At 37.2% G+C, this 25,528-nt stretch overlaps 1 protein-coding gene across 5 annotated transcripts in view; it reads right to left on the bottom strand.

Annotated features, from left to right (window-relative positions):
* Window positions 1-4,157: 4,157 nt before the first annotated feature.
* SPATA7 (spermatogenesis associated 7) overlaps window positions 4,158-25,528 on the bottom strand; it is a 46,099-nt gene continuing 24,728 nt past the window's right edge. For 2 of the 5 annotated variants that reach the window (XM_072865680.1, XM_072865682.1), the window contains exons 5-12: window positions 23,902-24,035; window positions 12,257-12,735; window positions 11,073-11,139; window positions 9,255-9,397; window positions 8,308-8,361; window positions 6,826-6,903; window positions 5,316-5,373; window positions 4,159-4,959 (exon numbers count right to left, since the gene is read on the bottom strand). In XM_072865680.1, the coding sequence (XP_072721781.1) occupies window positions 4,468-4,959; window positions 5,316-5,373; window positions 6,826-6,903; window positions 8,308-8,361; window positions 9,255-9,397; window positions 11,073-11,139; window positions 12,257-12,735; window positions 23,902-24,035 (1,505 nt within the window). In that variant the 3' untranslated portion in view covers window positions 4,159-4,467. Of the gene's footprint in view, window positions 4,960-5,315; window positions 5,374-6,825; window positions 6,904-8,307; window positions 8,362-9,254; window positions 9,398-11,072; window positions 11,140-12,256; window positions 12,736-23,901; window positions 24,036-25,528 lie in introns of all 5 variants that reach the window. The other 3 variants (XM_072865681.1, XM_072865684.1, XM_072865685.1) reach the window with 3 other exon arrangements.

Genomic DNA, 25,528 nt, shown 5'->3' with positions numbered 1-25,528 from the left:
CCGTGCTGGTGCAATGGCTGCTGCGGCAGATTAACTTACCACTCACCTGTTTGCATATCACTTGCTTTGCTACTTGGAATAGAAACTGAAGATGGTTGTTTCTGAATGAAGCAGATTTCACTATTGATAAAGGAAACAGGAAGACTGGACTGCTTGTCAGTATCTGGTTTGGTTGTTTTGGAGAGTGAGAAATTGTTTTTATTAACATCACTGGTTGCTGTTCTGTTCCTTGTAATCTCTGTACATACCAGGTGTTACCTCCTGAGAACAGCAGGTTAAACCCCTGGGAAGTGCCAGAGAGAAAGGTTTGGTGGCTCTAGAGACATCACGCAGCTGCAGTGCCCTGCACTTGCTTATCAGCGTATGCTCCTGCCTTGGGTGGTCAAACTAAAGTACGATGCTGGAGTTTCCCATACCTCCCTGAAGTACAGTTTTGTGGTTTTTCCCCTTTTACATTAATTTTTAGGTTTCAAATACTCAAATACAAATACTACAATACAGAGGTGGAAAAATTGAGGGAGCTCTAAAATATGTTTGAAGACCAACGTTAACAAGTGGCATCTCAATTTCTACTCTGCACCGGTTCTGCCTGATAATAGGTCTCACCATTTTTTTAAAAGATGGAATAAATAACAATTTCCCTTTCCTCCTTTCCTTTCTTCCTATATTCCCTTTAACATTCATTTTCCATTGCTATTTCTCCTTCCCCTAGGCTGTGGCCTGGGACTGCTACCTTTCACTGGTGCTCAGGCACAGAGGAACAGTAGCAGTGCACCAAAGGGTGTTATTGGGGTGTCTTGTTGGTTAGAAGCTGTGCTGTCACTGCACTGAGACAGCTTGCATTAGGTGCTACAAATGAAACTCCTGGACCTAATTTTTATTTATGCTGATGCTCCAGTACTCTTGTTCGTACTCCTTGCACACATCATTGCTGAGAAAAAAGTAGCCCTTTTTTCCCTCGCTCTCTGATGGAGCCATTTGTACGTGAATTATGAAACGTTATCAGGTGAGCTGCATCATTCTATAACTACTATTGCATAGCTATAAATGATGTAGAAATGTACAGAAGTGCAGAGAAACAGGACCCTGGAGTCATTCTGCAGCTAAGCCTAAATGAAAAAGGTGTAGGTGTCTTAGAGATGGGGTCGATCAGGGATAAAATGATAGCTTGGGTTTTGCTTGCAGGTTTTTGTTTTGTGGTCAGCCCTAAGACATCTAAGCACCTTTTTCTTTCATCACATTAATCTTTACTTCAGATGACCAAAAGCCCCACTTTGCTTTGTAAATAAACAGAATCCTACCTTTGAAAACAAGAGCAGTGATGACAAAACTGTAGGCTTTAAAGATAAGAGACTGGTTTGTTACAGAGCAAAGTAACAATAGCGGGCTTTTGTCCATCTGAAGTAAACATTGATGTAGTTATGCTTGTGCCCATCACTCACATAAATCTGCGCAGAAATAAGTCTTTACGTTGCAGATCACAGCTGCCAACTGCTCCTAAGTTTGTTACTTCTGAAGCATTCAGATTTGTAATGGCGTCGTGACTACCTTGTTCTGCTATCGCTTGTGCCAAGACCTGAGTGTATCACCAAGTAAAAGGTGATGAGACAAAAAAAACCAAACCCAACCAACCAACCAAAAACCAAACCAAACCCCGAACCCTGGGAAAACAAACAAAGCTTGCACTGTCAGTGATGTGCGTCAGGCTTGCATATCAAGCTGCTTAAACAACTTATGTTGACTGGAGCTGACTGCTGACTTGCTTATGGGGCTGACTGCTCCAGCTGCTAGCATACTGGAGTGCATGATCTTCTGGTTCTTTACCAGAAATTTCACTTGGGATCCAAGAAATGTTCACAGTTATGGTTTATTCAGACAGATGCTTTCTTTGTGAAAGGCCTGTTTCAATGAATTTATTTACTCTTTTAAGCTCCATCTACCCAGAAAAAATGTCATTGATGTCAGACAGCTCATCAACAGGAAATATGGTCAAGGAACTGTTTTTGTTTATTTTGGTGTTACTCATACTACAGGAAATGACTGTGTCATTATTTGCATCTTTCTGTGAGGTGATGTCACGATGACTTTCACCACTGTGGTGTTTAGTTTCTTTTTTATTTGTGGAATTTAAATGTGAAATTCTTATTAATCTTTAATCAGACTCATGTTGACCACAAGACAAAGTTTTCGTGTGATCTTTTTTTATGACATGCAAGTTATACAGTGTAGTGAGAGGTAGGGAAGAAAAACCCCTAAATTCCTTTATTGACCAAGATTGGAGAACTCAGACTGGAGGGCTTCAAGCATGGGTGAAGTCCTGGCTGAGGAGCAAAGAGGCTTTATACTTGGATACATCTAACCACGCTCTTTAGTTTTCTAACCAGTCTCTCTGTGTTAAAATTGTTCATACAATAGAAACAATAGTTCCCTAGGTGCATCCTGTCCTTCAGCTCCGTGGGGTAAGGAATAGAGAGGGAATTTCCTTTGAAAGGAAAGGGCTTTGATTACTTGTTATTGAGGACAAACCATCCCTGCACTGTACTGAATCAGCCCTGTGGGTGTCTTTTCAACAAGACAAGCTCTGATGGATGGATGCAAAATCCTTACATTATCTTACCAGAGCACTCAAGCTGCAGGCCAGATCTACAAGACAGCCAGCTGAGTGCAGCAGACCTGCACAGCCACATGTACATGGCTGAAATAAATCCTAGTCTGCTGTCACTCTCAACAAGTGTAATTTATTATTGCGGCCAAGGCAGCCAGGAAAGTGCCTTTTGCTTTTTTTGGGAATTATGTTCTGCACTGCAATGCTGATGACAGTGCCAGAAATGTTGCTTTTGTTTGGCTTTCTCTAGAGTTTTTTTGAGATCCCTGCCCCCCCCCCCCAAAAAAAAAAAAAAAAGTTCATACTTCACAAGTGAAGCAGTGGTCTATGTCTATTGGAGCTACTTACAGCTGCAATCAGTCATCTAGCTTACAGAATCAATAGTCTTTGGTAGACACTCATGAACCACAGGGGAGGCAGGTGGTAGCAGTTGTATGTATGAACTGTAACCACTTGGGTTTGCCCTTGGAGAAAGCAGATTAAGACCAGCCCTAAGAGGTATTTGAGGACAGGCTTTATCTGATTCCTAAGGCTTCTTATAGTTCCTCACCTACAGCAAGACAACATAACTTCTTGGCATTTCCTCAGAACCTGTTGAGCTCATTCTGCAGTAATGTGAATGCCAGGTAATAGCTGTACTCTGATTAGACAAAGAAATTTGGGCTGATTTTGTGCAATGCATGTGTAACTTCAATTTAAACTTTAATCATAACACAGACCCAACTTTTCTCCATTTGCTGTATGAGATGCCTGATGTGTGTCTTCTACTAGACAGTCCTAGTCATCAATCAGTACCTAACTCGATCTTTTTTCAAAATCAAAGCTTGATGCAGAATGCTATGCCAAGGTTGTCATTAAGGCAAGAAATTGAACTGTGTATTTTAGTGTTGTGCAGTTTGAAAATTGTTGCAGTCTTCACTTTCCAGAAATAGGACAAGTAGGTTGTCATGGACAAGTAGGATTAAACAGCTCAAGAGCTGCGTAAAAAAACCCAAAAAACAAAAACCACCAAAACAAGAGCTGTGTATTAAACAGCTCAAGAGCTGCCATATACAGTAGCTAGAGATAAATGTCCTTTTCAGAAAGCTGACTGGTTAGGTAAAGACTGAGAGCAGCTAATACTGCAAAACAGCTCTTTATACCTGTTGGTACAACAAATAAGACAATTGACTTCATAGTTGAGGGCTGAAGAAGGAATGATCATCTACCAGCTCCAAAAGAAATTCTTATGTTTGGAAAGTTGCCTGTCCACACTCATTCCTTATTTCACCCTAGGTAGTGCAAGGAAAAGGAAATTCTTATGTTCTACAGTTACTGTAAAAGGAAGAAAGTTGATTATAAGAACTTTGTGCCTCAATGAGATTTAACATCAAACAATGCCCTCTTCCAGGACGGACAAACAGTTCCATCTCTGCTCTGCAGATAAGTGGTATACCATGTTTTGATGTGGGTAAGTTGAATTCTTGCAGACTAGAAAATCTTGCATCTTTATAGCAGGACCACAACTGCACTAGCAATGAATTTATTTATTATAAATAAAAACCAATAAATATTTCATAACTTACTATTACAGTTTACTAAAAATATACACCTAATTTTAATATTCTCAAAAGTTAGTTCTGAGTTATACAATTATAGACAAAATGTACAAAATTTTTTTGGTAACTGACACTTTGCCCTTTAGAGTCTACATTAATATAGAGATTAATTAATGCCCAATTAACAAGATCTTGCTAGAGAGATTTTAGCAGTATTTAAACAGAAATAAACTGAAAATAAAACAAATAATTTACTACTATTTAACAAGTGGCAGTTCTCCACAGAACTAGCTCTATCCCTGAACAGCTAAGTTTTGGCTACTATTACGAATAGTCATGTGAGATCTGAAGGGCCTCTGCAAAGCTTTCCTCAAGATCATTAAGTTCCTTGTTGGCTTCCAAATCACTGGCACAAGTAATCAAGTTTACAGTTGCCTCACACGAGGGTGAAGCGTCTGGGTCTTCTTCAGATTTCACACAAGAATCAGACTCTGTCCCAGCATCCATCATTTCAGCAACGTCTTCTGAAAAGTGATCCTTGCTCTGTGTCTCCTTTGAACTTTCCCTGCATACTGACGATTCACATTTGTTTGGTTTCTTTAATGATAAGTCCATGGTCCCAAAGAGTTCTTCACTTTTTGTAGCTTTTCTTTGCCTCTGACTTTTACTGGTAAACTCAAGCTCTTCCATGGTATCAAACTCTTGCAGGTCCAGTGAGTCAAAGGCTTCCCAGCCTGCGTGGATTTGTTCCGCACTGCTGCCCGGGCTGCAGCCGAGGTCTGCTTTCAGTACATCCAACAAGTGGCGCATTTTGCTCTAGGGGGTGAGAAGAAAGGGGTGACACTTCTCCAGCCCAACAGCACCTATCTTCCCAGAACTCAGGGCTTAATTCTGATGTAAGGAAAGACAGGCTGCTTGCAATCAAGTGACTAAATTATACAGCAAGTGTCACCAAACTAGGTTGACTATTGTCCCTTTTTTGTGACTGTGCCTGTGACTCCTGATCTACCATGATCCATGAGTCTGCAAATCTCATTTATGGAGAGAGATGCTCCCCACTGAGCATTCTGGTTACCCTTATCTGCAAATATAACAGTGCATTTCCACTGTACTTCGGAAACATTGCTGAGGTCATATGAAGAGAGGGAGAATATTATAGGGGCAGCACCTACCTCATCCAAACGGTTCTTATTTTCTTGTATATGACACTCAAATAGTTGTTCCAGCACTCTACAAATGAACAATTAAATGATTTCACAGGAAGAAAACCAACTTTTAACAGATCTACATAAATTAATGACTGTAGTTTTTTATTTTCATTTCTTAGCTGAATGGGACCACTAAGATTGTGACAGAGCATAATTGAAACAAAGAGGGCTACCTGGAGTTGGCATCCCACTGGACATGTGCTCAGCAGGCAGACCCAGCTTTGGGCAGTGGATGGTAACCATGGGGCAAGTTGTAGCACAACTCTGGGTGTGTTTGATCTGTTGGGTCTTTGTGGTGGGAGAAACCACCAGTCCAGTGGTGGTTCTACTGGCATGCTGAAGTATCCAAAATCTCTTAGGTGCACCATAGTGGCTGATATGCACAAGTGTAAATAAAGGGAAGGAATAAAATCCAGCTTCAGAAAAAAAAAAATCCAGAGAAAAGTCCTCAGCCCTGAGAGCTCTCTTCCATTGCTTAAGCAGGATAAGAAAAAATTTCAGCGCAGAGGAAGTGTTCTGTGACAACTAAGGCACACAGTCACTGGAATAGATTTTCCAGAAGGTCAAGTGAATTTAATCTAAGCTTACATGAGAAATTATTAAAAAAAAAAAAAATTAGTGCAAGAAGGGTTTTAGGGGAAGACAACATCACTGTAAACAAGAACCAGAGGGAGACTGCTCTTGAAATTTCTCAAAGATTAATTTTTTGATGTAGTGTATTTAACATTCTCATTGATAGCCTTGACATGAGAAAAAAAATGAGAGTGCACAGAATAGAAAAACAGCTGGGAACATTATCAACCCAGAGGAAGATCAGAATATAATGCTGAAATTAGACTGCCTTGAAAATGGAATTACAAAAATGGGTTAAAATTCTGTATCAGAAATACTGTAGGGGTTTTTTTGCTATAAACAGAGTTCTTTATCAGAAAGAACTGGTATGGAAAATAATTTGGGAGTACTACTCAAATACATGAATTGTATCATAACTTATTGTTTAATTGTTGAAAAAGATCTGATTTAGCAACTGGTGAACCCTTATCTAAAACAGTATGTAATCCAGACAGCCCATGTTGGAGATTGAATTCATATTAGAACAGGAACAAGGACAGAAGGGGATGGAGGACCTGTTATGTGAAACATTAGTAACTTGGTTTATTTAGCAAAACAGATGTTGCAGAGTAAAATTATTTCTTCTTAGCATTACTCTACCTAGGGTTCCAGGTCAGTTTCTTACAGAGGCTTTATCTCATGGTACATAGCAGCAGATTGAAGTAGATGACCCACAGGTCTTTCCTAGTTCCCCTTTCTTACATAAAGCAAAAAAAAGAAAAGGAAACAAAAGTAAGGGGTAACTGTGTTATCTATATAGTCTTAAAGGCAAAGAAATTATTACTAAACACTACCTCCCCTTCTTACAGAGTCCATGTATTTCTGACACAGCATTACAAATTTGAAAACAACTGTAACCTACCTGTTAGAAAATAGCCCAAGGCTAAGAATTTCATTTGTTACATCTTCAATGAAAGCTAAATATAAAAGCTCTTCTTCTCTGCAGGGAGAATAGAAAACCCCGTGTTAAATGTTTTAAAATAGAGACACATATTACACAATGTAGTAGGTCCAATCACCTTTATGGGAAATGCCATTAAGAAGATTGTATAGTTCTTGGCACCACCTGCTATTTTTCAAAAAGGTAATTCTAACAGGACAAACTAAGCCTTACATTCAATTTGAATAATAATAAAAAACCCTGTGTAAAATATCAGACTGTTAGAAAGGTAACTATGGTGCTTCGTGTTTATGCTAACTTTCTGTTGTGGTATAAACTAGCACAGAGATCCCGAGTGAGGAAATCAGCAAATCTTGGAAAGTGTTCAGAACCTGCTTCACACTCAAGAAGAAAGGGGTGCTAACTGGGAAGAAAGTGTAAAATTGCAGTTTGATGCTCTGAGTAAAGGCTTCCAAAGGAGCTTCTAGAGAATCTGAAAATTGCTGAAAATTGTAGTCCTCACTGGAAGCTCAGAAAAATGTAAGTGCTTATTTGACAGCTTCCATTCCTTTCAAACAACAACTCTTTGATGTACAAAATCCTTGTTAGTGTGAGATGTGGCTTTCACCTCTTTGATCAAATTTCTCTCTATTTTAATACCTCTTAAAGCCTTGTTGATGCCAATTGCTATAAATGGGAGACACTCCAAAAGTTGAGAGTTCTGTTTGGAAAATAGCACAAAAGAAAACCCCAAAAGAAAAGATTTCAGTGCTGTTTCTCTTTCATAGCATCTTTGTAAATATCCCAAAGTATCCAATCAAGCTCTATCAAATCATCCTCCAGTCTTAGTAAACAGAAAATAAAAAATGGGATACATATTGCATGACTTTCATTATGTAAAATTAATCATCCAGCCTGAAGAACGTAATTTTCGTTCCTTCTGTAGTCAAGGAAGATATCTATAGCTGATCCTGGATACCTATATTACATCCTTAAAGTTAGGCAAGAACAAGCCTGTTCTAAAGCACAAAGAATTAAATGACTTTCCCAAGGTCACACAACAAACCATTGGTAGTTTCTGAATATAACTCAAACCTCTTCTAATTCTCATCAAATGTCAGAGCAGAAATGTGGTAAGAATGCCCTTCAACTTGATATGTTATTTTGCTAACATTTGCTTCTGAGATTACAGTCCATAAAAGAACTGGAAATGTTTAAAATATAGCCACTGGACAAGAAGAGAAGTCTATCTTTCTTCTGAAGTTATAATAAATTTTCTTCATTTTTAGATTCACATGGAAATTTAAGTATCATATAACAATTCATAGTCATGTCACTTTACTGTAAATTGCGAACAACAGTTTATTCTAAGTCCTCATTTACTGTTTCAAGTTCATCAGTTTTGAAGAAGAGTTTCTAGTTTAATGTTGCAAACTAGCAGAAAAATAGTTTAAGCATACTTACTCAGCCTCAATAGTCCTCCTTGCTGAAGACTGCTGAGAATACAATGATGTCTCTCTAATCAGAAAATCAGAAGGTAAGGAGGAGAACAACATTCTAAAACCCCTTTATACTGCCTTGCCTCTTGCTTTCTTCTGGAGCCATGCTGTGCCATTATCCTGCTTCCTCTTGGAAAAAAACCCACCAGAACACCCCCAAACCCTGCTCCAGTAGCAAAATCCACTGCTTACATTGAAGCCTGAAAGACTATGGTTCAAGAGTATTAGAACACCTCACTAGGTGCAGTGGTCTAACACCTCAATGTTACTTCAGATGCTGTACAGACCTCCACTATCCACGAAAGTGGTTTTTTTACTCACAGTACAATTTTTTCCTCAGGTAAAAAAAGCCTTTGTATGAAAAGGACAGAGAGCAAATCAGTGAGTCATGCATGATACTTAGGTCAGCAATGAGGAGAATCAGCTGGGAGCCCTTGCGTTCTGGCCTGATTTCCAACACTGTTCTTGTATTGTAGACAATATTCTAAATCTCAGTGTTACATTTTCAGAAAAAAATGTGGGAAATGCCTCTGGTCTGCAGTTCTCACAGATCATAGATTCAAAAGGCTGTATGTCTAGAGACCCTTTTTCCTGAAAGGAAATACCAGTTGGAATACCAATCTAGTATTTAGTTGTAGTACAGTATAAGAAATATATAGTCCATAAGCTCAGATGTATGCTTGGATGTACAGAACTAACAGCTGTATTAACGTGTCATCACTCTCACTCCTGACAAAAATACTTATATATTTCAGAGCTCTCTTTCTTAATTGGCTTCCCAGTGGAACTTTATCATAAATCACTTTATCAGAAAATAATGACTTTTGAATTTGGGAAAGGCCATTGATCTAAAAAACCCAACCAAACAAAAGTCCTGTGAGAAGAGACTTAGAAATGGTAGTGAAGGCTTACGGCCTAAGAAGCAGGTGTATAGAAAGCAAGAAGGAATACTTCAAATATTGCTTCCTGCTGTAAATCAGGCACCTTAGGAAGGAGTACGGAAAAGCAGCTATTCCTCTCTCAGGCTCATCCACTGTATATCTTCTGTCTTCAGCCTACAACACAGAAATAAAATCTTTATTATCAGTGTAAATGCACAGCAAATTTTACCATTAAAAGGAACCTAATAACTATCTGTGATTAAGCAGCCCTACAAATGTTACGTCTTTCTTTTCTGAGAAACTTTCTTTTCTGGTAAACTGAGACATATGGCAGCAAAGGGTCATCAGCTTTGACATCCAAAATTTTAGTCCGGGACAACAGGACATGTGGAACATTCCTCCCCTGACAAGTACGTCAAAGATGAATTCTCTAAAAGCCAGAGGGGGTCGATGTCACCAACAGGAGTAAAATCTGGCATGCAAAAACAGGAACCAGCACTCTAAATCACATCTCTTGAGCTGCTTGCACAAAACTGATGGAAAGTAAAGTTGCTGACTGCCTGCATTTTAAATTATAACACTCTGAAAGGGCCACTGTAAAGCTACATGACTTACTGTTGTCACTTTTACAACAGCCAAAGAAAAAGTCAGATATGACAGTTTTGAAATGAAATCAGAAGTTCTGTGTGGAACTGGAGTGAAGCCTTCTGAATAATCATTTAACATTTTCTTAATGAGGTCAGCTGCAGATGCAGATCAATTCAGGTGGTCTCTGTACTTTCAGTAAAGCTATAAATCCATATTCTCTCTCACCCCTCTTCTCCAATAAATAAAGCATAATTATTTGCCTTATTAAGCTAGAGATGTGAAGAATCTGACCCTGTAGCCTTTATTCAGGAAGAAAGTCCATAGTTATTCAGGTACTTCTGTTATCTTTGACAGGGCTATTTGTTTAAGGACTTGTCTGTACAGATGCTACAAGATAAAGCACAAAGTAAGAACCTAACTTCTGATCAAAGTCTTCCATCCAAATAGTAGTACAAATTGAGACAAAATAACTTCAGATTTGAAGTCTTAAGAAATATTTCAGGTCTTTTGCCTGCTTCCCTCTGCCTTCCAAAGATGCTGGTATTCCATTTCATCTTTCAAATTTAATAATCTTAAACCACCACACACTAAGGCAATTTCTGAAAGACCAAATAACCAAAAAACTAAGTTCAACTGTCACAAACACTTAGCAATTCAAATCAAAATGATGGATGCAAACTTTTCTGTGACTACGACAGGAAAATACTAGGAGCTGGTAGAATTTGAAGTAAGTGGTGTGATTTTTCATTAAAGCATTCCAGATACATTCAGCAAGACAGAAAGCAAACAGTATCAAAGAAAACTTCACCACCCACTGGTTTGGGTGCTTCCTCAGATGAAGGGACTCCTTGGTTCCAATTCTTCTGTTGAGAGCTTTTTGGAATATGTCATCCAATGTAAAAATGAAGAGAAAAAATCCTTGAAAAAGAAGTACCCTGTTCTGCTGAAAAATAATGTACCAATTATCTATGTCCTTAACAGATATTTAAATGATAGTGCACTGGTAAAAACTGTTGAAAAAAAATATTAAAATTTTGTAATATCCTAAGGTCTCTTCACATGCCTCAATATTTTTTCTTATTGTTTCCACTCATTCTTCTGAAACTCTCTCTCCTCTACCAAACTAAGTCATCTCATGACAATAAAGAAAATGAAACTTAAATCAGTTGTACACTGCTGTGGCAGACATGAAGTATATACTCCAAAATGACAGTGAAGGGTGTGGTGGTAAGAGTACCCAGATGACTGATAGATGTATTACCTTCAATGTAATCTTCTGCTGTTCAGTCATAACATTTCCCTCAGATGCTTTGTCTGCAGATGGAAAGCTACAAAATTTAGACATGTATTAGATTTCCAAGAAGGCTACTTTCAAAATATGCAGGATGAGAATACCAGTGCCACTGTGGAAATTTCCCATCAATCTAAATGGGACCTAGTACTAAAATGTCTCTGACAGTTTAGAAAATTTCTGCCAGACTTTCATCCACATAATAAAACTAAGTTATAGTTCATTTTGAAGGATGACAACGGTCATACGTAGGTGATCCAAATCCATTATTTGGCTGCATATTTACAGGGGATAGCTAAATTATCCAAAATAATTGTTCAGAATTGAGAATGGAGATGATCCTATACATTAAAAGTGCACCAGGAAAACTGCACCATGACCTACAGCCAGAAAAATCAACAGTTGCAATATGGAGCCAAGGCTACCATAATTCCAGTCTTATGAAATTCCTACTTTGTTCTAGGACAAAAACAGATTTAGACATGCAGGCACTCAGAACACAAAAGAGAAAAGATTTCTCTTTATGAGGTAGTATCAGTAAAAACAAAACTAAATCAGAACGGTTTATTTTGCTAAGGAGGAGTTCAATGCAAGAGAAGGACATAATTTTCTTAAAAATATTTCATATAGGATACATCTGAAGGCATTTAAATTAAATGATAGAAAGATAGAAAGACGATGAGCTGCATTCAAGAGTTTAAAAAAAAAGGATCTTTGCATGATGTATTAATTAACGAATTGGAAAATATGAGACTACAGGGGCAGCAGTGGGGAACTACTTGCATGCTTATAGTGGTTAATTCTTTAGAAGACAGAAAGCACAACTATACACCAGAAAGAGCAAAGAAAAGAGAGAGGGAATTACTATCCCCAGCAAAGGTGAGATCCCACAGTTTGGATTTAGTGGCACTTTGTATCCAACTTGTATAGATGAAACCAATTGCTCCAGAGAGAAGGCAACAAAATATGCCAGTGAAAAAAGGAAAATCACATTCTGTCCTAGCTTTTGCTACAGCATAGTTAGAATAATTTCAGAATAATTATTCTGGTTTTATGCAAATGTAAATGAGAGCAAAACATGTTGCTTTTATGAAGCTAGTGTTACGATAACATCTAAATTCCACAGTTTCAAAATAAAGTTTCAATCTCTGTACCTGATCACATCAGTCTGCGTTTGAGCTTCCACATGCTGCTTGCAGTGATTTTTCCTTTTCCTTCGAGCAGGAGTATAATACCTGTACTCTGACAGGAAAGATTTAGCATCTGATATTAAGGTGCGTGGAGTAAAAGGTTTTCGGCTATCAGTAAAGAACTCAGAGTGCCTGTCTAGAAGATCCCCATTGTATACTTTGGAGTTGCTTCCTTGACACCTCTGGGAATGACTAATGCTCACAAAACTATCAGTGGAGCAACTGCATGAAAGTCCAGAGTGTTTTCTTGGTGTACTTGATGTACTGACACTTGAGTTTGAGTTAGATGCGTTAGATGTATTCCGAGAATCTTTTCTGGCATATTTTACTGGACTGGAGCGAACCAAGCCATGCTCTCTGTAAGGAGACAGCGCTCTTGATAGGTATGGTGCCTGCCGAGCACAGGGGAAGTAACCGTCTTTGTCTTCTGCTTCCAAGAAACTCTAGAAAAAATTTAAACAAGACTTGATTGCTTTGCAAGTTACCAGCTTTGCTCAAGCTGGTACTCCCAGCTATTATTGTTACCAACTTGGATGTATTTTCTATGTAAAAACTTTCCATTTTTGTAAAATTAAACTGGTTTCAGAGCAGCCCCAGTGCTAAGAGATTTTAAAACCTAGTCATTGGAAATAAGAAAGTAAAAAGAAAATGGTTTGCTTCAGTAGCAAAAATTGGTGCTTTGTTCCAGAATACTGATGGCTACATCAAACAGAGTTTTAATCATTTTAGTCCAAAGGCTCAATACATTTTTAAAAGTCAAGGAATCACTGCATTGAGGCAAATTATTTTGTCTGGGTATGCTCTGTTCATACCACCTGGGCAAGGTAAGGTAGACATTACCCATAATTAGCCTACTGACTAGTTCATAGTACATATTCTCTTCAAGTGTGGGGTTGTTGCCTCTCTCTCTCCAAATCCTATTAGCTTCAAAGCATATCACACACTGGCTATCTTTATAAGATGTATATTCTGTAAGGGGCACCACTCACTGATTCAACTTAGACCAACATGGAAAATACTGTAATGTGGTTTAAGACACAGAATATGAAAACTATAACTAACGGTTTATTCCATGTGTGACCCTTTTCTTCCTGTGGGAGCTGCACATCTTTAGTAGGGCTGTACAAACACAGGATATTACCTTGTGTAATGGCATTCTGCTCCATCAGAAATGTCCTAATTGCTATGAGAATACAAACAATCATAATGTCTTCCAGCAGACACAGTCAAGTTTCTATCCTGTTCTCCTTTAGGTTTCTCAACCCAGCAGGTACACATGCAGCTGTGAAACTTTCCCTCTAACATGACAGAAAGCCAACACTGCAGGTAGTTAGCTTACTACAGTTAAACAGGACAGGTAACAATGTGCTGAGTTTATGAATAGATATACTTGATTTCAGGTGATGGTAGAGGAATGGTATTACTGCTCCTGCTTCTTAACCGTTCAAGATATTAGAGTTTAAAAATGTACTTCAATTCTCAGAAGCAAACTCATATTCAATGTTACTTTAAAAGGATACAGTCAAAAGGCTACTAGTTAGATAACAAACAGAGACAAATCAGTAGTACATGGAGGTATGGCTAAGGTAAGATGTAGACAGTGTGTGGTTCAGGTAAAATTATGGTCAGCTAACTCACTCCTCACCAAAAGCAGCACAATATAAGTCTATTTTATCTACAGGCTGAAGTCCAGGTGTCAACTTTAGTTAGTAGGAATGCCTAATTGCGGTATTCAGTAACCATCTATTTTGTATATAATCTAGCCAAACAAATCTCATTGATGTGGAGGACAATCAAAACAAAATGGGAAACCTTACAGCAAAAGCTTATCTATGTGTTTCTTCTTTTTCTCTTTGAGATCTGTAAGGTTATTTTTAAGTCTTGAGTAAGTTAAAAAGTTAGTGAAGTGAAGCACTGCAACAAATATTAGGAGTAGTTAATAAGGAGGAAGCCAAGTACACCAGAGACTAGTGATGACCATGAAAGTAAATCTGTACTATGGAAGGCATGGGGAATTTTCCAAAACATTCCATTTTAGAAGGGCTGAGTCTTACCAGAAACATCATTTTAATGCCAGGGATAAGAAAACAGTTGATAACCTAAAATCAAAATTTGAAAACTAAGTCTATCATTGAGAAAGGTTAAAGAATGAATTATTTGGAAAGACCACGCTATTTTTTCTGCTTTCTAAAAAAAAAAAAACCAAACCCTTAATGCTTAAAAATTCAACATTGTTCCTGAATTGTATTATGACACTGTGGCAAAGACAAGTAAGACAAACACAACTAAATCTAAGTGACATTTTAAGCTTTTTTTTTTTGTCAAATGAGAAAAAAATTCTATTGAATTTTCCTATTTCTGTCAGAGAGAATTTTGAAAAATTTGCAACTTCAAAGCATAAGTACCTGGACAGGGTACATGTACTAGTAAACGTGCTTTACACTATGTCTGAAAAGTTACGAAGCATCTTCGCAAGACAGCTGTTGTATATTCTTTTCCTACTTAGGATACAGCCACCCACTGAATAGTCTGTCAGTCAGTCAGTGAAAAGGATGTACAACATTTTACAGTCTCCAAGGACAGCCATATTGCAGAATTAGAATATTAAACCAGAAGCCTAACAGCAAACAAAATTTTGTATAAACTAACTTATTTCATCCACGTGTATAACTATTTATGCAATTCAAGTTCTGTTACACACAACTGTATGATGGAGATGATTCACATTGTGTGTACTCAGACTACCTAGCAGTACAACTCCCACAGACAGTGCTTGCACCTAGGTCCTGCAACAGTGAGGGAGACAAGCTGAGGATAATGCTATTCTGGAAATCTCATTTCCATACTGTGCAATCAGTGTAATACAAGGCAAAATAACAGCTAAAATAAGACGACATCTGAGAAAACTCAATTCAAAACCAACAGCTAACAAACCCAAATTAAGTCAGTTTTAACTAACTAGCCAGACTTTTAAAAATAATTATTTTACTTTCCTTACCCTCAGACAGTTCATATAGCTCCATATCAACAGCAACTAAGTGCTGCAAGATTTAAGAGAATGTATACAAGTAGAGGTGTTTCCTAAGAAGAAAATTCAATTTCTAACACCAATTAAGGACCAGATTTTTAACAAACCTGAAGTTTAGGTTCAGACAGGCTAACACAGAGATTAACTTGATGTAGCTCCACCATCTGAACAAAGAACAGGAAGGTAAGGAGAGACCTGTACATGCCATAAAGCTCTGCAGTGAAAAAGGGAAGAAAGGGAAGCTGATTTCTATATGTGTTCCATTCATCTCTATTATGCTTCTATCAAACAAGTAAAAACTATTAAGAAGCATTACATGACTGAAGTCACTGAAGGAATAGCTTCCCTATAGAAAGCCTAAGAGTGGATCCAGTATGATATGACTTAAACATATGCTGTGATATGCATTTATTTACGACATACAACCCTAACTGCCAGTTGAGAAGATTCACTGATTCACCCAGCAGCCCATCCTGATCTTATAATTTAATCCATTTGGAAATTATTTTGAGACACAATGAAGCATGGATTCAGTGGATTTCCAGTGGTGCTTCATTGCCTGAGCACAATATAAACCTGGAGAAAATCTTCAGGAACACTTCACTTTTTGAAAATAATCAGATGATTAAGATGTGGATTGAAGGTTGGCTGTGTGATTTTCCCCACCAGTAAGTGACAATGGACTGAATGTCAACAAAACCAGCAAAATCAACTGTAAAAGAAAGTACCTGTGGGAATTCTGCAAGATAATCAATACTTGTTGCAAGACTTTTGAAGTCTCCTACTGGGGGACATAGGGAAGGGGAAAAAAACAAACAACCAAACCTGGAAATCCTTATACATTTGTTGAAAATTCATGACATTGTAACCTACTAATATATAGTATAGGATAGTAATATATTACTAGTAAACTAGTAATATATACTGTAGTATATTAACCTATGTAATTCATAGTATAGCTTGTAAATATACACAGATTTTCTATCTTATCATTCAAATCCTAAAAAAGGTGTTCTTAAAAGTTCTAAGCAATATGACTCTTGCTGTATAAATGCTGCATTTTCTCATAACACTACTACTGTTATTGCTTTGAATCTACACTATTCCATTTTTTCCCTTTCAGAACCACTTAATATTTTACATTAAAACTCAAGATGATGAATGTAGCATTTACTACATGCCACAAAATGTATTTAGAGGACTACTAAAAAGTGCAGATAGTTTACCATCAAAATTAAGTCACAGATCACACTGCTGTCATACCACATATTTTCTTCAGAACAATTCCACACAATTTTCTCCCACATCAGTAAGACCTATCTATGCTATTCCAGTACCCCAAAATGTCCATAGTTGCTGATGCCTAAGGCAAAGAGGTATTTTAGTTAGCTGAGCCAAAATAAGCCTTTCTTGATGGTGTCTCACCAGAGCCAACTTTATTTTACTACTACAGCATAATTAAATGCTGAACTGATAACATGCAGTAACAATGCCACACAAATGCCTGTGTTAGCAAGCAGTATCATAAGGCTTACCAGTGTGATTGTTTGCATATAAAGTACTTGCAGTGGTAGCTCAGCACGGTAGAAAACAGATAAGACTGGAAAGTTTCAGAATCCACCTATATAGATGTTTTGAAAAACTAATTCCATACCCTTCAGTTTGTATTATAAACAGCTTAATTTTTCTTGTATACTTTTTACTCTCAGTGATTAAAACAGTTCATGGAGCTGCAATATAAATCAGATTGTAGAAGCATTTGTGAACATATGATGACTGGTGCCCTGCAATATAAAAAAAAATTAATAATAATAATTAAAAAAAATATATATTAAGTGATACTAGCCAATTACACAACTACACCTCATCAAAGCCACATGTTCTATTCCTTGGAAGCAGTTGAGCTGATCCTAAAACAAGACAAAGGTACAGGGTAAATGTGGCCATATCCTAAATTTAAGTATTCCTTATTTATAAGGAAGCTTAGGGCAGTTCTTTTCTTTTCCTCCTCAAATGTATCATAAGTAGAACAGACCAAGTAGCTAAGGTAGTGACTAGATAGAACTGCAAACCCAAGCCGTATTTGTGTCAGTCTTGAGATGTACTCATTCAAGTACTCAGAAAGAAGAATGTCTTTTGAAGCCCTTATCCTGGGGTAAACCTTTACTGCCCAAACAGGTAGGCAGTTCAGCCTTCAGATACACAAAGAAACAATATCAGGAACAAGGAACTATGTTGGTGACTTAAAAAAGATTTTAAGGAGTGTCAGAGAATGCTGTTTGTCTGCAATTTGTCACCAAGCTTTCAGAAAATTATTTGTATACCTGTGTTGGTATAAGCAAGTTAACTGTAAGCAAGTATGTTCACTTTCTTCTCTAACCTGTACCTATAAAAACATCAGATGGGAAAAAAAAAAAGAAGACAAAAACGTGCCTACAAATATGCAGTAACACACTGATTGAAAGATATTTAGCTCTATTCTTCAGATACAGTTTAAAAAAAAATTATTCCACGGAAGTATGACAACTTTGGACATTAGCACTATCAAGAACTATAACTAATGTAATTTGGAGTCAAGAATCTCGACACCTATCTTGCTTACCAATATATCTTCCTGTTATATTGATTCAACCAACTGTAATTTGTTTGGAAAGATACAAATTTACTCGATACATTTCAGGATTAATAACCCCCTTAAAAAGGTTTCATAAATTATATATTTATACTTCAATTTTGGTAGTCACAAAACTGGGGTAAATGGAGTATTACTTGCAGCAAGCCTGTATAGAGAGGACCCCTGAATCTTCACAAACTCTGTGGAAAAGAAAGTTCAGTAAAAATGTACCGAAGCATACCGCTGTCATCTCATGGGCCAGAGAAGTAACACAGAAAAAGAATCCAGATTTCTCTCTAAGTTACTTTTACTTTCTAAAAGAAGTTTAGTTTCTCAACTCAAAAGCCACTGAGGTATCAGCTGCCTTATGAAAAACAAACGTTGAAAAGAAAGCTTGCTAAATCTATTTTCACACAAAAAGTCCAAAGGCACTTCTCACTGGGGTCACTGAAGTTACACCAAGATGAATTTAAGTCTTGAAATGAACTTGTTCTTGTATGAAAAGGTCTTCCAATACAATAGTTCATCTACCATCATAAAATGAGATGAGAGAGACACTTTATGAACTGCACTGTCAAGATACAGAAGCTGCAATTTTGTAATAAATGAGCATCTAATTCTTTTAACTTGAGACAGCTCCATTTATAAGCCACTTTAATATTGCTCTAAGTGGGCTGAACACCTGCTCTCCGCTGCCTGGACAGAGCAAAGGTCTCCTGTAGTAAGCGACAGGCTGCCTTTACAGTTGCTGCTCTCATAACCCCCTTGTATGTCATCTGTTCATTTCATTACACACTTCAATAATTAGTTACTAATTGAGAAAGGCAAGAGAGAAAATTCACACATATTTGTGAACAAATAAGACCTGTATGAATATAACCAGTTTGCACAGTGGCATCAATAATAACCATTTTTCTCATTCAAAACCATGTTCCTGTTACAATCTTTCCTTGTGTGTGTGTGTGTGGTATTCACTTGTATAATGTGCTATGTCCCTACTTTCATCAAACACTGTGATGTTATTAATAAGGGGTATTACTGAATGTGCATATGGAAATGTATTAATTCAAACAACCAGCAGGAGAGGTGATTGTCACTATGAGGCCTGAAAGGAAATCTGTACTCAACATTCCTGATGAAAACATCTTTCTTTGATGCTCAGAACGTTCTTCTGCTTTCTTTAGTCAGTTACATCTCTCATTCTGACAGAACTAATTCAAGCACAATACGTCTTCAGACTGTTAATATCATAACAGTATAATAAATCTTTAAATATAAAGCATTTGAGTAGGCAATTCACACAGCCATGCATGTGTGCTGCATACAAAATTAACAAGAGAGATTAGAAACAGTTAATGGTGTTTCCTAATCTATATTTCACATGCACAAGCAGATGGTCATAACTATCATTCTTAAGAAATCAAAGTCTCAAAAAACAGGCTGAAAGGAATCTTGAAATGTCAAGGTAATTGCAACCATACTTCAAACAGTTAAGAGAAAAAATTTACCCTCCTATGGAGCAGCCTTCTTCCAACTGACTTTTGGCATGGGTTAATTTCTTTAAAAAATTTCATTAGCAGCCAGAAATGGCTATTAAAAGGATTATCTGAACATGGGATATGAAATACCAAGTCTTGCTCAAATCAGAGATTTTACTCATGGCCAGCTCAATTCAGTTTTTCTTGCTTCAGAGGTAAGTCATATTGAGCTTCATGCAATTTGACCTGCTGAATCACTCAGTGTGCTGGTTTTGGCTGGGACAGAGTTAATTTTCTTTATAGTAGCTAGTATGGGGCTATGTTTTGGATTTGTGCTGAAAACAGTGTTGATAATACAGAGATGTTTTAGTTGTTGCTGCACCAGTCAAGGACTTTTCAGCTTCCCATGCTCTGCCAGGTGCACAAGAAGCTGGGAGGGGACACAGCTGGGACAGCTGACCCCAACTGATCAAAGGGATATTCCATACCATATGGCGTCATGCTCAGCATATAAAGCTGGGGGAAGAAGAAGGAAGGGGGGGATGCTCAGAGTTACGGCATTTTGTCTTCCCAAGTAACTGTTGCCCGTGATGGAGCCCTGCTTTCCTGGAGATGGCTGAACACCTGCCTGCCCATGGGAAGTAGTGAGTGAATTCCTTGTTTTGCTTTGCTTGTGTGCGCGGCTTTTGCTTTCCCTATTAAACTGCCTTTATCTCAACCCAGGAGTTTTCTCACTTTTACTCTTCCGATTCTCTCCCCCAACCCACCAGGGGGAGTGAGCGAGCGGCTGTGTGGGGCTTAGTTGCCGGCTGGGGCTAAACCACAGCACTCAGATGAATGTTTAAAAATCACATCAGCGTTGCACAGAAAAATAAAAATTAAAAATCTAAGGATTTCACTAGCATATAGCTTTCCATCCCTGGCAGCAGTTGGAAAGACTACGTGGTAGTGGCACTCTATGCGTAGACGTCATGGTATTTTCCAGACTCTGTCAAACAGCCTTTTCTATTGTGAGAAAACTTAAAGTAATTAATTAAAGAAGGAGTATATATAAGTAATTTGCTGCCAGATAAATGAGTGGATACGCACAAATGTGCTTCTTATTCATCCTCAAGCTTTTCTTTCTGAATAAGTCTCTAAATACTTGCTTAAAAATTACATATTCATAAAGACACACAAACACGAAGTTAGCAGCCCTTTCAGCTTGTGTATCTGTAGTTTATCATCCTCTTTTGATTAACTTTCACACATGGTGTCAACCATCATTATTACGCTACATGGAAAGAGAGGGGCAGAAAAGTACAGCTGTCCCCAGGACATCTTACGCTTTCCCTGCCCCTCTACTTGACTGAGGGAGATAAACTACTGCCCTTGAAGTAATTTAGTTGCCAGCGATCCCATCCAAAGACTGCTCCATTGTGCCAATTGAAAATGAGCCTACTCCTTAGCTTCTCACTTAGGTCTTCTGCTAAATGTAGAGAAATGCATTACACACCATAAACATCTATCACGTCGTAAACCACAGCTCTAGATGGAATATTTTTATCTCTGTGATCAAAATACTCTCTTTGATTACAATCACTGATTATTTCAAAAAGTCAGTAATGAAATCTAGGTAACCACAACAGAAATAACTTTCTCAGTTCATTACATATCATAGCAGATTCTCACATTACAGTAACTTTACATTTATAACTAGATATAACAGATAAAGAATTCACTGCTCTTGTGCATTTAAACTCTTGTACAAAACACTCAAAGAGCAGGCCACTCAGGTTCAAGACACATTGTAGCTATTCAGTTTCATAGTCAGCTCAGTGTATAATAAAACACACTAACTAAATCACAGAGGTTTCAAGCAATGTATAACATATTATATAATTTAGAGGAATTATTTTTACTTCTTTTTGGTTTTACCACACACAAAGCACAGTCTCAACTGAAAACAGTTTCTGTGCTCTATTGCGGCATTAAATAATAATAAATGCAGCTACATGAAAAATGAAAATGATGGAAAAAAGGCACCAGACTTAGCAGAATGCATAAAAAGTGAATGCTAATGAATGAAGCCTTTTGAAAATAGAAAAAGTCAGGTGCATACTTCAAAGCTGGTTAGCATGTATTTAGCCTATAATCTAGTCAGACATTGACCTTGTCAGAGTTACAAGGGTTATTATATTTTTATATACATATATATGTATGTTACTCTTAAATCGATATACATTTTACAAGAGCCACATTTTATTAGGCAAGAAATTATGCATTATGCAAGTAATTTCTTTAACTTTTGTATTCTTACATTTAAATGTAACAGTGGCAAAGCCAGGAGAACTCTACTTGTCTCTTTTTCTTACACTCCTTCTCTAATGTAAGATGCTTATTAAGCACAGGACCACATTCTGCTCTTGCCATTACCTCCTTGGAAACCTGGAGTATTCCAAGGTTGACTGCTTTAAATTTGTGCTGAATCTCATCCCAACCCAGGAATATCCTAATTCAACAAAACAATTTTTGGAGCAGTTCCCAAATAGAGGATGTATAATCAGCTTTTTCCTAATGGCAACAGTGACAGTAATAATATGATTACTATGTGGCAAAAATCCTCTACATTATCATATGCTTTAATAGGCATCCTTAGAATTTGTTTTCCAGCTGTCACCTATAGATATATCTGATGGCTAGAGAAATACAACCAGAATGGCTAACTCATCCTCACAATACATTAGAGGACATCTAATCATTGTAGTAGAAGAATCCTCCCTCGACATATAAACAAGCATACGAAATCAATGTATATTTTGGCAAATGAAGTAAAGTTTAAATAGGGCTTCATTTTAAGCACAAAAATATGACAGCCCAATTACTTCCACTGCCTACCGTTCTACCAGAAGGCTCACTTACAGATTTTCACTTCTTACTGACTCAGTGGTGCTCTTATTTATACTACAGTGAAACATATTTTGTAAATCCAGTAATCAATGATTTGACTAACAAAGTGCCAAACAGTATTTTAGTGAAGATTACTCTTTGCATTTGTAAAGGTAAAAAAAAAAAAAAGAAAAAAAACTAGAGGCAAAAGAAGTATTATAGCCAAAAATTACTTTTTATGTGTAGTTAAACATTAATTTTGGGGGGTCTTCCAACATCACTTTCTAAAATATACTTTTCAGTTGATAGTTTGAAATTCAGACTCAGACAGTTTGTTGAATTATACCCTGAGGCTAGCAAACATAAGGAAAGCTGCAGTTTCTGTTGGCATGATACAGACTACACTTTCAAGACAAATGTTGGTGGGAAGGTACCTGTAAGTAATCAGGAGAACTGGGACAGACATTATTTTAGAACGACCTTGTTTTGCAAAAGATTAAAACAAAGGGAAAAAGCAACAGTCTGTTATAATGTTATATTAAACACCACAAGTGCATCCTTTCATTTTAAAACTGAGAATTTATGCAGTAATTAGAGATACATTTTAAGCACACTTTACTTGGTTTCGCGATGAAATAATTTAAGGAACTTCTGCCCCCTGTTTGCAGAAAATAACATGGAAGGACAAAAATGGTATTAATAAAATTAAAATTTGGATTTTAAATATGATGTTTCCTCCCTTTTCTTATGCATGCCTGTGCTTTCATCCATAACGAAGAGCCATGTACTGAATTTCAAAACATTATTTCTCTGCACTGCAATAAGGTCACACTCAGACTGCCTGCTGCAGAAACCAGTCACAGAAAGAAACTAATGGTGAGTTTTCCGTACTACTTGGAAATGTTCTCCAGCTCTATGGATATTTAAACAACATATGAAGCATTTGCTGTTATTAAAATCAACAGAGTTAAAACATCATTCTGTTTTAAGTTGCAACTGCTCCTTTACAGTGATGAACAAGAGAATGTAATTTATTAGGCTATTTATTTATTTATTATTTGGATTGGAAATATACACCACATATCTGGATGAAATGCCAGCCAAAATAAGTGAACCTATGTATATAGACAGAAAAAGCACTTATTTTGATGGCTTAAGTACTATTTTCACTTTCAATAACTGCAATTTGAGCATGTAGTATACTGTTAGATATGAAATGTATTTCCAAAGTAGGACTTCGGATACAGAAAAAAAATAGCAGATTCTCAATTCTTCTGCTAGGAAGGTTAGTGGTAACTAGAGTTCTGCCTTAGGAAGTGGTAGAAAGCTCTGGAGTGACAGAGAGGACATGGGAATTTCAGCTGAGATGAAAGTGAGACAATTCAAGGGTAACTAGAGCTTGAATTTACTACAAGTACTCTTTATCCAGATACCTGCCATCTTTGTCAGAAGGCCGAGACGTGCATTTGGTGTTGGGCACATGCCAGGAAGACTCTTGTCTATTTTCTGCTGCTTGAAATATGCCAGCCCTCCCTCTAGAGCTGCTGCACAGCAGTGATCAGCTGTTATTATGGGAGGCAACTAGACTATGATATCTACTAAACAAAATTAAAATATCTACCTTTCCAAAAGAGGATGGCAGCAGCCTTCCACTCTCTCTTGAGCTGGATCGGGAGGCAGTTTTACCCACACTCATTTCCTCTTCACACCTGGCTATCTTCTTTTTCAGTTTCTCTCTTCTTTGCTGGTCAGCAACTTAGGGAAGAGACAAAGTGTGTCAGATCCAAACTGAAATATTATTTTTTTTTGTCCTAAGTGATTTGAAAACATCATAGGGGTTTCCAATTGCTCAGCAAAGTCAGACTATTGAGATACCTTCCACTTCCAACACATCCTCTACTCTTAGAAGAAAAATATTAAGACTATGCTGGTAGCTGAAGCTGTATCTTAGCTGAAGCTGTACCTTAGCTTCCCTGAATTATTCTCACCTCAACTAATAGACCACTATGCAGGAATTCCAAGATCAGTATTGCTAACAGAGCACTCTGCTCAAAAACTCACAAGTTTGCTCTCATTTTTTTTTACAGATAGAACTCCTTTGACTGTACTCTCATCCAGTATTTCAGCAAAAAAACATGGTTACTGGTAGTAAATTTTACATGTAAAGAAATCCATGCTCACACCATGGAAAAATAGCGAGTAGTCTCCCAAGTACAGAAATCCATAGCAAAACAAGCATGTTCGTGTCAAGAACATAAAAAGTGGAGGCAAACACTGTGAAAGGGCCACTATCAGATCAGGAGGGGAAATTGTTATCAGTCTACATTGGTCTGCAATCCAAGACCTCATTCACAGTGTCCATGCAGCACAGAAGATGAGTTAGGTATCTGTGCCATCAGATAAAGAGAGGAGCCCAAAAGATGGGTAAATTTTCTGTGTTCGAGTTTGCTATCAGTCACCTACATCTGATATCTTGCATAATACAGTCCAAAGTTTTTGTATATTGTGAGCACCCAGGTGCCACAGATGAAGTTCACAAAGCTGAAAAATCCAGATGAGGCTGATGAAAAACATTAATAATTTCATTTCCAAATGGGAAAGAAGAGGGTTTATATAAGCAAGCACACTTTTGAAGTCTGTATACACAATGAAACCTATTTTAACTCTTGACTACATTTCTCATTCACTTAACACAGACCCAAGTGTATGAATGGTTTGTTTGATACAGACACACAGACAGAAAGGCCTCTGCAGATTTCTTCTTCGGTTTCATAATGTATTTATATCATACTCTGGTAGACCCCGATCTTCACACACACTACTATACTTAACGCATGGAAATGTAAATAACTTCGTAGATTGGTGTGGTACATTCTTCTAGACAGCTGAGAACTACAGAAATCTGAGGACATTTAATTAACCTTTAAAATACATTCATCTGTGTACATCAACCCTACAGACATGTTAATCTCTAGGAATTATTTAAGTACTTTTAAGTTCATTTTATTAAACATTTTAGTCCCCTTTTAAACTAGAAATTATTCTTTCAGATGCAAAATCCTTGCTCTCATTCCTCAGGGAAATCCCTCTTTCTCTTTCTTTCAATTCTTACAATTGATATGTAAAATACAAAGTAATTTTTTTTATGGCTGCTGATTTATTCAGCATATTCCATTAGAGTACTTACAATATGAAGTTGCTTTTATTACTGGAAAAACATTAACTGAAGTCACGATACACTAAATTCT

The sequence above is a fragment of the Ciconia boyciana genome, chromosome 6 (assembly GCF_034638445.1).
Source record: "Ciconia boyciana chromosome 6, ASM3463844v1, whole genome shotgun sequence".
Lineage (NCBI taxonomy): Eukaryota > Metazoa > Chordata > Aves > Ciconiiformes > Ciconiidae > Ciconia > Ciconia boyciana.
This window is presented reverse-complemented; position numbering and strand designations above follow the sequence as displayed.